The 16574-nt window shown below is 40.0% G+C and overlaps 1 protein-coding gene across 1 annotated transcript in view; it reads right to left on the bottom strand.

Moving 5' to 3' along the window:
• Positions 1–5989: 5989 nt before the first annotated feature.
• LOC143110111 (uncharacterized) overlaps positions 5990–16574 on the bottom strand; it is a 32843-nt gene continuing 22258 nt past the window's right edge. Inside the window, exons 6-7 of the mRNA XM_076272942.1 lie at positions 6178–6360; positions 5990–6091 (exon numbers count right to left, since the gene is read on the bottom strand). Of these exons, the coding sequence (XP_076129057.1) occupies positions 5990–6091; positions 6178–6360 (285 nt within the window). The remainder of the gene's footprint in view (positions 6092–6177; positions 6361–16574) is intronic.

Genomic DNA, 16574 nt, shown 5'->3' with positions numbered 1-16574 from the left:
ATTACTGACTCTAAGCAGATTACACAGCTCCTGTTTGTTATTGTTTACACATCTGATTTCCCTTAGCTCATTGTTCTACCCAGCTGCGCTGCACGTAACCCCGTGTGACGGACTGGACTGACCTGACCAGCCACCAACACACTAACAAAACAAGGTAATGTGAGAATGCAGGACGATTTCAAACATCACTGGACTACTGAAGGTTTGTTTGAGGGGACAGATCTTCACAACCTATGACGTCTAGGAGTTTACCCGCTCTTTGTTTTTATTTGTTGAACTGCTTAAGCTACACATCAAAGGGAAGGAAAATTGAGAACATCAACATCACAGGGGATGAGAGAGGAAGTCTCAGCACTGAGGAGGAGCAAAATCTCAACTTTAGAAAAGATCTGCTGACCCCTGTGGAACATTACTTACAGTTACAAAGTCCTGAGGGCATTGACAAAAGGAAAATAAGTCTTGGTCATGTGATAAAGATAAAAAGGACCTTCAATTTTGCAAAAAACATAAATATTAAATCATTTTTATTGAAAGATAAATATATACGAATGGTACATCTATGAATGTGTGGCACAGTGTGTATAAGCACAGTACAATATGATATTTCAGTCCTTCCTGTGAAGGGCCACACATTCTACTGAGTTGTTGGTAATTGGAAGGGACTGGCACAATCATATTGTAATCTCTCAAAGCAAAGAGGAGAAGAGATACAGTATTATCCACTTCTTCATTTTATGGAGCTGGGTGACGTGACTGTGCTGGGGCGGTGCTAGTAACCCCCATGACATATGAAGCCTGGCCTCCAGGAACACTGCTCTATTAGCCTCCAGGAGGAGCACTGCTCTATTAGCCTCCAGGAGCCTCCAGGAGGAGCACTGCTCTATTAGCCTCCAGGAGGAGCACTGCTCTTTTAGCTTCCAGGAGGAGCACTGCTCTATTAGCCTCCAGGCCGCACCTGCTGTGCAGTGAAGTGGCACCACATGCTGTAGCTCTGCCTTCATCATTCATCCAGAATCTTTAGAAATGTGGCTTTTAAATGGTATATGCAGCTATCATATTGGCTTTAGCGGACACTTCACCAGAAAACCATTTGTTTTTCAAAGTCTCTTGGCACTTAACTCAACTGTGTCTGCTGTTTCTCTAACTAGAGATGAGCGAATAGTATTTAGGAACACAACTGATCAGTCTGGAGAGGACAAGTGGAGAGAAGTGGCTATTGTGGACCTGGTGGTTAATCAGGGATGGCAGGGGTACACTGATAGTATTCACAGCGATGGCAGCAGCCACAGTGGTGATGCTTGTCAGTGGCTGGAAAATGCGCTCCAGGCAGTAAGAGTGACAGCCCCTCCCTGTTCACCTCACCCCACCTCACCCCACTGAATTCAGTAAACTTCATGGAAATGTAATAAGAGCTGCTGCTCTGGGCCTCACTCCTGTAGAGCCACAGCCTGCTGATGCTGCTGGGCACATATGTGACCATTTACAAACAGACTAGCGGTCCAACACCAGCGCTTTTTCCTTTATCTTTTCCTCTGGGAAAGTCACTTTTTGCCCTGCATCTTTTAAAGCATTATACCTGACTGCACAACTTTTTACCAGTTTCACCATTACTAAGTAAAAACGTTTTTTCAACCTGGGCTCTATTTTAGATCTTTTTGGGTGCAAATTCAATAAGACAAGGACGACAATTAAGTCAATCCAGTACTAGTACCAGAAATAAGAAATGATTATTATAAACGGCAACTACAAAACAACAATACAACGGAATCCTATGGGGCAGGTATTTACATCAAAATAAACTGTGTGTTTTCACCACTGACAAACTCAATCGAAAAGTATTTCACAACATTGATAGGATCTAAATCTTTGTCTGCTTACCTGTTCACTAAAAAAGGCAACGTGGTGTGCCTTGCATTTTATAACCTTCAAGCTGCTCTGTGTGATCACCAGCTTAGTCTCCCAGCAAAATAGTTATTTTACTCTGTTTCTGAGGACTCACCTTTCTAGAGGCCAGTGTTGGGTCCTGTTCCAAGAGCTGGTGGAGAGCAGGAGTGTTTCCCAAAGCTGCACAGCGCAGCCAATCCCTTTCTAAAGGATCCATCTGAAGACGGTGGAACAGAGACTGGAGACATAGAAACAGTGTCAGATGGGATACAGGGAACATACTTCACAGATAGCTAACAATTAATGTAGGATCTCACTTGTAGCCAACATGCAGGCCACCTACTGTAACTTGGTAATCATTACAGGCATCACTCTTCATGTTGCTCCTTGCACAATTCAATATTATCAATAGCCCATGGCATAAGCAAACAATACATATTTTCAACTTATTGTACAGCTCCGCAGAATGCTGCAAAAGATTGCATTGAATGTTCGGAGGTCCAATATTTCTGATGAATGACGGATGCATATAAATAATGATGACTCTCCCTGGATATGGATTTTGTGCTTCTGATTCACATCTTTCATATCATTCCACAAGTAGTCTGTTCACTTATCAATGAAACTGATTCAGAAAGTAAGTATGTATAATATGTGCAGGCCTCCTATAGGAACGTCACCTATTACCGACAGTCCCGTAATTCCGACCTCTTATGTGTATGTGTCACTTAATATTCATTTCTATACAAACCAAGACAGCGGATTCCTAAAGAAATGCAAGCACCCACACCATAAGTGTATCTAAATTAGCTATGTACCAAAAATTTAATTTTATCGTGAAAAGCTGTAAACAGTGTTGTAATCCGCTTGGAGGTCCAGTGGAATTTTGATTTGCGACGAGAATTCTCGGTCTAACCGTTGATGTGCCGTGAGAAAGGTTGGAAATAGGCACCTAGCACTAAACTCCGAGCGTGGTAAACAAAATCAGATATTTCAGGCAGTAAAAGCCCTGGTAAGAACAAGTAGATTTTGTTCACATCTACACCTACTATGGCTACTGAAAAATGTAAGGTTCATTTATCAAATGTTTTTTTGAAGTATTAAAAAACATTGTTGTTTCATAATTTTCAAACAAAATGGTTGGCAATCTGTGGTTTTACGATACAGCTTTTGCATATAGTAGTCAGTATACCTCTTGTCTCTAGGTCATGACTGAACCCATTCCTCACCAGTGGTTAAACCCAAAAACTAAACTAAAACAGGCGGGTGACCCCTGACCCTGGACTTCCTAAATTCAGTCACATGAAGGCAATGTTGTGAGCTCTGATAGAATTGGACACAATGCTGGGATCATTTCATCTGAACCCTGTAAACATATCACAGCATTACTAATTCCCATACATATGAGTTTGTACCCTAAACTACTAAAATCCTTAACCTCAAGTTGAGTGATATCCATCACTCAACACTCAATAAGCTGTGTGAGATATGTCGCGCCCTGTGGAGCCAATGACAGTTCACATATGTGTCTAATAACATGGAAGGAATGCATAACAAATCAATAAAATAATTAGGCATGGGGGTTACAATACTAAGCAGGATGGCCAGAATAAGAAGTGAGAGGAGGAAGAGAGGAGGATGGATCAGGGTGAGACTCTAGGCACATCTCCAGGGGGGAGGCAAAGTCTCAGTGGACACAGGGCGGTCCTGTGGCCTTGCCCTCCTCTGACCTGTGACTCCACATTAAAAGCATTCCGTGGCGAATGGAGGAAACCTGAACAAGATCAAAATGAAGGCAGATGTAGGGAAAGGCTGGGCGACCTTGACTCTTACATGACAAGTTTGTGTTAGATCAGTAGCTGGAGACTAAAGCTTTACACTGACATGAGAAGTCTTATTCTTGAGAAAGTAAACTGTAAGCATGTAATTTAAAACGAGAATGCAAGTATATGGTCATTTACACAACATTTTTGTCCAGTCAAACAATGTATTAATTTCTGATTGGACAAGATGATATCCCAGGATTTTTGGGAACACATTTTTGGGGTGGAGGATAAGCAAACAAATATCAAAACAAAAATAAACTGTGGAACACACAACACAGATGTCTTTAAACTCGATTAGCTGGTAGTAGAATATGGCCTCTGGCCTCGTGCCTACAGCCAAACCATAGCTGTGAGTATATCCTTACCAACTACACTCTCACTCCTGCCATATTGCTTAATGCAATGACTTTTCGGGGAGTATTTTTTATGAGCAACTACTTTTCGTATCAATTTGAAATTGGTGATATGAAAGTTAGATAGACACACAGGTGGTACCCACTAGCTGTCAAGGATGGACTATATAGTTTTGTTTGGGATTGGAATAATGTGATTTACACGGACTGTTTTTAATGTGAAGTGTGACCTGTCTATTTGTATTTTTTCTATTTTGAGAAACCACTTAAGAATACTGCATTCGAGGCTAAATTTGAGAAATGCTTAGTACATTCATGGTTAAAGTACATAGTGAGCGGGTCTCATATTGTGCTTGTCTCCTTGTATTATCCCTAAGATGGACAATGTCACTAAACTGGCCAGCAGGCACTTGCATCACCTGGGTTTCTGCTTTAATCAATGACATGCTAGGTCATCGTCATGACGCCAGGGTTCACACCCCTGTCTACAGGGCAGGTGAATGATGAACTGGGGAGAGAGGTGTTACCACGATGCTAATTAAAAAGCTTGTTCATTCACCGAGGGGGCTATCTTTCACAAACATGCTGAGTGAAAAAAGGACGAGCAAGGTTTGAAAACACAATTCCTGTTCTGATACCTACTATTCCTGATCCTAACAGATTACTTTTTGTCTGTATAGTAATGTGAAGAGAAGTACAAGCAAAGCTGTCCAGACTAAAATCTTCAGTTTAGAACCTATATTCAACTTTGGGAAAGACTGGGATTTTAAAACAAAACAACTATGCACAGACAATACACCATGTTCTTACCAAATGGTGGGCTTTTGTGAGATTGGTTATTAAGAAAGCCAAAAAGAATGGCTAGGGCATTTGAAGTAATGTATTACTGCTTGAAAACTCATGGACACAACTTTTAAAAGTCGGATATAAATAAAAGATACTTATACAGCTATATTTAGTTTTTAAAATGTTGTAGGGATGCCAGTAATTGTGGCACATTTGATTTTCTTAAAAACATATTTTTCCCTAGAATAAATTTACTTTATTTTAAGGTTAGATTATTCTCAGTGAGATTAAGCTATTTCACCAGAAGGCGAATTTATAACACTGTTTACTCATCTTTACCAAGGGTACCAATAAATGTGGAGGGTGCTGGATTGCAGACTTCTAAATGAATGGGAAAAGGAAGAGATGTATACGTTATTGTAAATCTATTGTCTTCGTTACACAGTACTATGGAGCCCCACAATATCAACTTACTGTGATGGAAGATGCAGTGACACTCTGCGTATCATCCTCCAGACACTCCTGTTCATCACTCTGTAACAAAATATGGTAATATTGATAAGATATACAACAAACTCAAATAACAGGCATTTGAATATTGATATCAGCCCTGTGGTCTTTCAGTTATTCTTTTCGAAGGTCAAGAAAGATATCTACCTGAGCCAATGGTGATGGTGGGGTAACATTATTGGGGTAACGTTATAACGTTCAGTAAGGTATGGTACTGACAGATTAAAGGTTCAGTCCATGATTCTGGCAAAAAGTTGTTGGTATATAAGCCCAATGGCCAATCAAATCATTCTCCTCTGCTTCTGAGGTAATGGGTTGATTAGCTGGAGCAGTGTATGGCTCAGTCCAAGACACTTTGTTTGTGCCTCATTTATAGAGTTTTGGGGCCTTGAATGCAGAATGGACATTAATGTTATAGGTGTACGAAGGTCTTCAGGACAAAATCAAGATTAAGATCAGTGACTCTTATGTGAAGATGTTGCAGCCATACTAGATTATTTGGGAAGAGTGCAATGTTCTCACAGTTATGACATCACTGGTGTGTGCTTTACGTCTCACTAACATGCCAAATTTGGATCTCTTGACTTACAGGGATTTGAAAACAATCTTTCATGATTCTGACCTGATTTGTCAGATGTCCAGTAAAGAAGCTACTTGAGGTTGAGCTTGTCTCATATGCACCTGAATCTGTAACCGTGGTGGTGTCAGAGACACCTGCATCAGCATCCAAGCCTTAGGCATACAGGGTATCAAGCATAATCTGTGTGAAATACAATACCTGCCCCGCTAAAAACTATCAAAATAAGAGGGCAACTCACCTTTGCTGAGATAGCAGCCTCACTTGCCAAGGACAATGTATCACTGTGCAGAGACTGGAGGTCTGAGCAGCTGAGATATGCTGCATCACTGCAGCGGTGGTCAATAGTGGTGTGACCAGACTGAGTGTCTGTCTCTCTTCGCTCATCCTGTGGTGTCCCAGGGCCTCTGTTCAGCTTTGCTGCCTAAAAGCACACACAGGAGAGAGCCCATAGTATAACACTATTTCAAAAATATGGTCCAATTTTCCTCTAAATATCCTCAGCAAAGCACAGAGACAACCTTAGTAAAAGCCATCCATTTCAATGAACAGCCCTGCCTTTCAAATCCATGTTATGTCCTGTAGGATTTCCATAAAAGAGAAAGTTTACAATCCAAGGCTCATTTTGAAGGTGGATATTCATACTTGAAAAGCCTGCCATACTTGTTGCATGCAATTAATTCTTAACAGAACACAGCAGCAGCAGTTAAACATCCCATTGAGGCTTTAATTATAGAGGAAACCTTCCAGAATCCCAGCTCCTTGGGGACTCATTACTGAAGGGCTCTGATGGCATTAAATGCTTGGACAAACACATCTCTTTTAAGCAAAGTAGAGATTTCCATGCACAAAGAGAGCAAGTACACACTGGAGACTAACCAATCAGTTCAGTTTAGTTAATTACATATAAGAAATGGTAGGACTGGTGCCTGAAATAATTATGGAACCAATTCATGCTCAGCCAATAGCCCTGCATCTAATAATGAAAGTGATCATGCAAATTGATAACAGACAGCAATCTATGCAATAAACTATGGGATTAAACTGAATATAAACCCTCAAGCTCAAGGCTCCAGGAATCACTTGCAGATAACAAAATCACACTGATCAGCACATTCCAGTCATTGTTCTCCATATGCTAGTATACAGAAGGCGCTAGTGACTACGCCAGAAACTAAAGGAATATTCACTTTGACTTTCATTCCAGCTAGAATAAGCTGAGTATGACCTCATATCCTCCTGACTACCAGCAGTTCAATTTTGTCCTCTCTAGAGGACCTTTATAAACCGGAATATCTCCCACACCATACATTCTACTGAGTTAATTCCTTTTGTTCTCTAAAGAGGACATTTAGGGCTTTTGAATGGTATCACATGTATGGGGGTGGGGTTTTGGGAACTTCCTCTTTCTCTTCAAAGAAAATGGTGGTCATCACCAAAAGGACATTTTATGGGAAAGAAGAAAAGTAAGTGCTTAATCAAGTTAGTTGAGCATTTAACATTTAAAATGTTGTTGTTGTTTTTTCTATGAATCTCTTAAAAACACTTAAAATAATTTTCTGAAGTAATGTAACAATGTTTTACCATCATAGGAGAGTGTTAAACAATTGTCCTCCGCAGTGGACATTTGTAGTTACTACCTCCATTTTGTTCTCTATTTTACTTATCCCTACATTATTTGATTCAGTTTTATGTGTACGGTGTTATGAAGTCCACTGCAATGGACACTTTATATTTCTTAAATAAAAACATTTTTTTCAAAAAAAAAGTTTTCAGTATGCTCATTGTCTTCCAAACTATTGGGGAAGTTAAGAAAAAAAAGAATTTGGAGATATTTTTTTTCTTGGTAGTCAGGAGGATAGGAGCACTATCCAAACATTATGAATAACCACCATAGAACTATATTGTGAAATAAATGACACATACAAGTTTGAACCAGAAATCATGACACTAAAGGAGCATGCTGATGACAGAATGACCAATATAGTCAACACTTTAGATAACACATTGTACATATCACACATTTCATATTCTTAAATCCTTGCTATAATGTCAATTTCTTACCAGTAATGACAAGACAGATCCCCACCAATTACTCTAACATCACATTCTCTTCATGGTATGAAAATGAAAATATTCAGAAGATGAACATATATTCAGATTACAATCAGCAACTAAACGTTCAATTAGGTTCAGCTGTATTGACCAATTAGGGAACTTCAGAGAAGATGGCTCTCCCTGACTGGTGATTATTTTGGCTTCACATTGAAGGTAGGGGGTGAATTCCTGCATTCCGTAACTGTACAGCAATAACAAGAAATGCTAATATTCCTTACACTGGCATCAGCCATTTTTGCAAAACAGAGAATGTAGCTCAACTTAAAACAGTCCCCCTTGTCTAGTTTTGAAATTATGCAGAATCCCACGTATAATACTGTACTTTGAAGTGTACAACATCTAGGATTATGATACCTTGTGAAATACACACACATATAATTAAACAAGTCTTAGTCCTTGTAAAGATTTTAAAAATACAAAAATGTACATGTCTGGTAAGATATCATCATCCTTTCCAACCTCTTTACTAAGAACTGAGAAGTGGGTGGCATTACCTATGACTCTGATGACCCACCAAGTGTTCTTGAGGCTAGAAAATAACACGTAGTACAATCCATTTTAGTGGTTTGATTGGGAACTTCTAGAGTATGACGACTGCTGTGGAGGAGAACAAATGCAAATAGCATGGCCACTGAGACACTGGGTAGCACTGCAGTACACATTATTAAACAACACTGCATGTGCTTATACTGTAGGGAAAAAAGCTCTTTCTTCTTAGCGTGGGGGAGGGGAGGTGTGTGAAGAGACATGAGCACCTTTTGTCATTGTGCCTCTCTAGATCTGTGACATATCAAAGGATATAAACAACTCTGATTTCACACCACCCTGACAGCCAAAGCGTAGACACACACAACGATGACAAGGTATGAATCGGGGGGTATCTTTAAAGCTGTTGAACTGTACTTCTTAAACCAGAACATCAAATCTGAGCAGACACTCATATACATTCAAGATGATTCCATGTTGGTTTATCTGTGGATACTGCACTGGGTAGAAATATTGTTGAAAGAGAAATGGAAGAATTGGAAGGCATTTTCTAAGAATGTTATTGCAACCACACTGTACCCTGGCTAGCTTTACAAATAGATTTTGAGAGGCTGTCGCCATCATAACTCACTTCTAAGATGCCGACATTCTCCCTATGGTTCAGAGAAAGAGCAGAGGGAGACAGAGAGAGGAGAGAGAGAGAGAGACAGACAGAGAGAGAGAGAGAAGTCCACATTAAGAAAAATGATCTTTCAACTTCTTTAATGTGTAACAGATGCGTTTATGCCACACGCTATGTATAACACTTTCTGTACTTATTCCAGTAGATTCAATACAGAGCAGTTTGAGTCATTTAATTCACTGTGGCCCCTTGGATAATTATTGACTCAATGTCTGAGCTATGTACTGTATAACAGTAGGCTACATTAGCAGCTCAGAAACTGGACTAAAGCTCAAATAACTGAAAATAAATATACATTCTTGATCAACCTGATGGTAATATCAACCCAATTAAATAGCAGACTCAATTTCTGATGACTGATGCTTGTTGTTTGGACTGTAAATTAGCCTTCACACTGTTTTGAAAACAGTGCTGTTTGTATCACCCATAAAAATGAATAGCTATTCAATGCAGGGCCGTAGTCACCATAGACATTGAGGGGGACGTGTCCCCCCCAATATTCAAATATGACCAAAATGTCCCCCCCAATATACGGACATAGAAAAATAAAGAAAGAATAAAGCGCTATACTAGGCCTACAGGAAACCAACACGCATCTGAAATGTAATCAAACGTAAATAACGCACAAATTAGTGACCTCTGGTTCCAGAGTAGCCTACACCCCTGAGTGGTTTGTCCTGGTGATTTTCCGTTTTTCGTTAATGGTGGGCGCATTCAAAAGCTTCCATTTACTGCACCCTACTGCGGTGAGGTAGGGCTGTCAACAATATCGCAAAAGCTACCGGTACAATTTTCACAAAACTTCTTGGAAAGGTGTCGCACAGGCTAAGGAAATCCCATACATGTTTGGAGCCGATCAGACTGAAAGGAAACATTTTCCATAGCCTATTCTCGCAATGATAGCGAAAGTGAAACGTTTTATTTTAAATGATGAATTTGTGCAAGCCTGTGTCATTTCTTTCCCGTCTTTCAACATAAATAATGCATTCATATGCTAGTAGTAGTGCCAGAAATTACCGTGTATAGGCCTCTTAGAAATGATTGTTGCATCTTGCATATTATTTAGATGCGCACTCAATCGCGCATCCATGCAGGCAAAACGTGATCAAATGTGGCGACGGCACACAAGTTGGAAAAAACGTTTACAATACGTGATAGCCTACAGTTAATGTGAATCGCGGACAATAACCAAAGAAAGGAATTTGCACCTCCATTCACCAATTAAACGCTGTAGTAGGCCTAGTGTTTCTACATGTTGGCACAAAACGTCATTTCTGTCAGAAGCCAGTCTATAATGCATACAGGGGTAACATGAGGTGAGTCAGACAGAAGAGGGGCCTGTCTTAGTAGCCTATTCCTGAATCCTGTCCCTTTCAAACTACGTTAAAATGGTGTGATTAGCCGCCAGCATAATAAAATCTAAATTAAAAGACAAAATCGTATTAGGCTCCAAACCTATGAGTCTAAGCCTTAGTTTAAAAAAATCTTCAGGTGTAAGTAATAAGGCAAAGAACCACATTCTGTGTAATATAGAGGTTATCATAAGATACTCTAGTTTGTAATTTCTTTTAAAGTATACATTTTGAACACAAATGGAGTCACGGGTCCAGGGATGGATTACTGAATGGGCTTACTGGGTCCAAGAGCTCAGGGGGCCCTGAAGCCCAAGCCTCTGTGTGAAGTTGCTTCTTCTCCACCCTTCTCTTTTCACAAAACTCACCAGCGGGGGGGCATCTGTGTCCAGGGGTTCATAATCCATCCATGCCATGCCTATGTCCGTCAAAAGTTTGGAATAACCTAATTCACTGACCTAACTAACGACTTGTTTGTGATTTTTAATAATATTTTTGCATGGTAGGAAATGTATTAAAATTCTGTTTGGGGGTCCCTCAGACCCCACCACAGATTTTGTCCCCCCCAATGTTGACATCATGACTACGGCCTTGATTCAATGTCTATACAGTTTTATTGTGCTGCCATAGCATGAAATACAGACCAGCTTTACAAATGCTGCTCATCTTGTTTGTAAAAGCATAGGGAAGGAAGAAATATGGTTGCCAGAGTTTTTAGGATATTAGTGCACATAGCACATAGTGCTAGATTTCTATTAGAGAAAAAAACAAGGTTATTTTAAAATGTTGTATTTCCCCCCCTTTTTTTCCTGTGCGAGTAGAGGGCAGAGGAGTGCAGACCATCTGAATAAGGTGCTGTGAATTGTTTATGAGAGACAAATGCTCCAGCTAATCTTATTTGCATTAATATGAGTTCTCTGGTATCTCCACTCAAAGGAAAGCATTTATTTTGTGTCCCTCTGAATGCTTGGAATATCTTTACGCATGATATGAGTATCATTTATTTCTCTCATCTCTGAAGTCAATTTCTTTTAAATACATTTTCTTCTCACAGGCAATTTGGTGAATGCATTGACAGACGGTGCACTTCAGTAAGCACACACACTCACACACACACACACACTGGAGGGGCTAATGGAGAATGTCACAGCTTAGCTGTGGTGGCAAAATTCAATTTAAAAGTACGTGCTAGTTGGTTAGCAACTTCAGACATCCCTATTTGACTATTCTTTGCACTGCAGAGGGCCACTGTGTATAAATACACCAAATGCACCTTTAGACTGTTAATAAGTGTACATTTGCACCTGAAACTCTGAACCTCACCTGGCCATAATGTGTCAACAACCTGTCCAAATCCGTCTTGACAAAGCTAAGACTATGTAGAAAACAACGTATAGCACGTTATATTAATGAGATATGAAATATTACAATGTAATAAAATTGTTGTGTCTTGAACTTTGTATGAAGTTACCTTGGAATTAGTATGGGGACCAAGAACAAAATGACAAAAAAAATATTGAGGCAAGAGTATATACCTAGTACATGATCAACTCCTTCCTAATGTGTAATCACACACTTGCCAAATTCAATTAAATTATTTTACTAATACTGCCCTGATTCCTGGAGTATTTCCATATGCAGACGTTTTACCAATGAAACGCTAGGTACTGAGCTCCCAAAAGTGAAGAAAAATGAGATTATTTTGACAGTTAAGTTTGGGTTACATGCAAAAGAAGGCTGGGGTCATGTTGGAATTGTCCATCAGGCAGACAGGCAGAACTCATTTGGATGCAAAATATTGCTTTCGATATTCAAATATTCCATATATATGCGAAAGGGTTCGGTGAACACCAGACCTTCTCCATCAAAACCTCCCGCCTGCTTCCCCTGTGATATGCACCATGTCTAGGTATTTGCTGAGAATATGTGTATAATTGTCAGAGTACAAAGACTGCTGTACACAAGAGTGTGGGTGAACTTTATATCATTCTTGTTTCTACAACATAATTACATAAGATCAGAGACTTTGTTTGCAAAGTTTGCAATTTGTTTGTGAAGCCTCTCTAATTAAAATATTAAGCATATGGGGGGGGGGGGCATCTCATTTCAGGTAAATATGAAGGTTTGGGGATAGTGTTTGAGACACACACATATGTGGTGGGCATAGTGTTTTGGGCTCTGTAGAGTAAGGGTTTTTCAGACTTGTATAACAGTATCCATGACATCACAATACAAATCTCAGTCATCAGAGAGAACTGTTCTCACTTACTCATCACTTTCACAAATAACCCACCATATTTGAAATGGTGGCCAACGAGTGATCTGAGTAAAAACGTCATATCACAATGGCTATAGTAGCACCTTATATAGTATAGTATTATTCACCTTCTTCAAGGATAGTGTTCTTTTTCTCTCCACACAGACATGCCATCTAGCTAGTTTTGTTCTAGTTGCATGTATAAAAGAGAACTGTCTGCCACACCTGGGAACAGCTGGTTTTGCATGGGAACAAATTAAATTCTAACCAATCATCCGTCTTACTGTACTCCCCACTAAGGTAAATAAAAGTGCAGCTAAAGAACGCCATATGGAATCAAAACAACGTCATAAATATTGTGTCTGTGTAATCGAGTTTTGCAACTGTATAAAAAAATTGTGCATGTGCATGGAAACTTTGTACTTGTAGAAATATTTTGTGCATGTGCGAAATTTTTTTTTATTTGATTTGCACAAGTGTAGAACCGTTTTCTATCTGTGGAATTAATTTGTCTATGTGCAAAAAAATGCATACCTACAGAAATATTTTGTGCACTTGTAAAAAAACATTTTTGTCCACAGGGATTTAGTTTGAATGTGTGTGGAACTGCTGGATCTACGAAGCTACGAAACTTTTTTACAGACACGAATTTTTGCAGTGTTTTGTCGTCGTTTCTGAAGAGCCAATCAGCGAATTTTGGCACGGTCTTGACAGCGTTTCTGCAGAGCCAATCAGCACATTGCATCGCCTACTGACTAGCCAATCAGGGGACGTCCTGCATCACATCTCTCTGCCAGGGTCGGCGCGCACAGGCAGGCAGGCACAGAGCTAGCGAACTTAGGTCTTAAATCTAACAAGTTATGCCTTTTACAACAACTTTTTGATGGAAAAGTGGTGTTTAATTTCCATAATCTTTGTTTAGTGAACGCATAAAACCGTCAGTTTGTAAGCAAGAAGAATCAAGAATAAGAAATCAAGAATTACGATCTTTGAGTTTGTTTATCGTTACCTAGCAACCGAGGCTTCAAGTGTTGCAGTTTCACTATGTACAAGATGTGCAGAAGCACAGTGGTTAGAGGAGCAAGCTTTGATCTAAGGATCATTGGTTCAAATCCGACATCAATCAACGCACACGTGAAGCACTGCCTTGCGCTCTATGCCATCCAGTTTGGAGGAGAAAATACTTCTCAATAAGTTCAGTTCTTCAGGGACAAAAGGGCGGAAGGGCCATAAGTAGGGTTTTGCAGTACTCAAGGTAAGAGAAAACCATGGTCTGTACCAAGAGCTAGGAGGTGTGTTGGGTTAGGTAGGTACGGCCTTTTCTTATATTGAATAGTGTGAAGTGGCACAAGCTATTTTGATTATAATGTTGTGATGTATAGTTTGTTTGGTTGGGAAGCCAAGCAGTTTGGTCTTAAAGAGGTTTAGTTGATGTTCCTTCATCCAAGTGCATATGTCAGAGAGACAGTCTGAGATCTGCACCAAGACCGTGGGGTCAGAGGAGGGAAAGACAGATATAGTTGGATTTCATCTGTGTAGCAGTGATATGAGAAGCCATACGAGTGGATAATCGTGAACAGCAAAGTGATGTAGCCTACAAGGCAAAGAGATGGGGCTCTAGGTACGAGCCTTGGGGTATCCCTGTGGCGAGGTTAAGAGATGTGGACGTTTATCCTCCTAGCCATGACACCAAGTGAGGTAAGATTCAAACCAGCAGTACACTTTGCCTATAATGTCCTTGTTTGAGTGTATGGATAGGAAGATGAGGTGGTTGACTGTGTCAAAGCAGCTGATAAGTCGAGCAAGATGACTATGACAACCGAGAGCTGCTCAGGCTGATTTAACGGCTTCTGGCATAGACAACAGAGCAGTATCGGTCGAGTGCCCACCTTTAGACAGACTTCTTCTGGTGTCCTCCAGAAGTCCTCCAGATGTTCACCACCTCATGGTGATGGCTTTGTGGTTTGCCTCCTGGACCTGGTCCTCCACTGACTGACAAGCAATACTAATAAATGAGCAACTCACAAATAAACTCAGGGATACCTCTCTGGGGTGCGTTTCCCAAAAGCATAGTAAGCAACTATGTTAGTAACTTACATGGTTGGAACAATGCATGTATGACACAACTGTTTTCCAAAATGATAGTTTGAACTATGGTGGTGCAACTTACATAGTCCGATGCATCGTTAAGCTACACAAGTGTTTCCCAAAACCATAGTTCCAACAATGTTCGTGTACTACGTCGTAAAGTTGTGTAGTTCAAACTATACCTCTCGACCTGTGGTAGAATGATAGTAGAAGCATAGTTCCGAGGATCTTCATGTCAAAGACATCACTGACGCCAGCTTTTTTGTGTGCAAATTAATTATTATAAATTGAGTCAAGTTATACATGGAGTCATATTTTACACTTCTAACCACCATACAGTACATCCATATTTTAAAACACCTTAGGAAAATACATAATTTAAAAGTCAATCTGCAGCCATGTGCACACAAATCAGTCACACACCTGCAGATAATAATATAAGGTGCACACTTTTGGTCAGTCAGTTGAGAATATGTAGCCTTTGATTTTAACATTTTCATGGAGTGGGGGGATATGCTCTGCACAATAAGTAAGGTAAAGTAAATAAGTAAACAATGATGAAAATACTGTAGTCAAAATCTCAATCTAGATTCGAACTCATGGACAGGTGACTGCCATGTGCTGCACACTGCAGGCTATCATCAGCCGGCCTTAATGCACTGCGCCACAGAGCTGACGGCGTTAATGATAACAATAGAGTACCGATAAGTTGCTTTGGACAAAAGCATCTACCAAGAAACATGGGGCAGCCATGGCCTACTGGTTAACGCTTCAGACTTGTAACCCGAGCGCCGCTGTTGTTGCAGGCAACTCACTGCTGAGTGTGTTTCACTAATTCACAGATTGGGATAAATGCAGAGACCAAATTTCCCTCATGGGATCAAAAGAGTATATACTTACTTACATAAACTTAAACAAATGTGACATCATTTGTATTGCTTATTGCTTACCTATACCTTCTTGCTTAAACTATACCTTCAACATTGAGGTTCTCTCACTAATTAGCTGATCTGAGGCTGAAGAGTTGTGCTAATTAGACTCATCTTAATAGATCAACTACTCACCATTTGGATGTCAAATTAGCTCACCTAGGAGATCTAGGCAGAGCCAAGGAGAAATTATTTGGGATTAGGGGGAGGAGGGGGGTTAGAAGTAGAAGAGATTCAAACATACTCTACCTCTGATTGGGTCTGACCCTCAATCTCAATTCTCAATACTCAGTTCACTTTCAATTTCCAAGGGACATAACCACGGGTGGAATTAAACTCAAGTTGTATGTTTAGTGCTAAGATCCATCAACATAAAGAGCTAGGAGCACATCATTATCATGGCTCATTTGTTTTGTAGCACCACCTAGTGAATGACATCAATGTAAAAATGTACCGGTATGCATCGCTACCACATTTTTTGGATTTATGCCCAATTTTATTAAATGTTGTCCATAGTGGTGCTGCAACTACCTGTCTGATGCCTGAGAAAGTAGCTTGTGATTTAAAGGTTCAAACTTTCACACATTGCATCCCTACCGCATTCTTTGGAGGCACACCAACAGACAGCATTTACAAGCAACTAGTACCACACATAGAGGCAGAGCAACCAGTACCACACATAGAGGCAGAGCAACCAGTACCACACATAGCAACCAGTATCACACA

This window comes from Alosa pseudoharengus, unplaced genomic scaffold (genome assembly GCF_046254945.1).
Source record: "Alosa pseudoharengus isolate Yale_2024_CS ecotype anadromous, Long Island Sound unplaced genomic scaffold, YU_APseudo_1.1 YU_APseudo_1.1_scf_10, whole genome shotgun sequence".
NCBI lineage: Eukaryota > Metazoa > Chordata > Actinopteri > Clupeiformes > Clupeidae > Alosa > Alosa pseudoharengus.
This window is presented reverse-complemented; position numbering and strand designations above follow the sequence as displayed.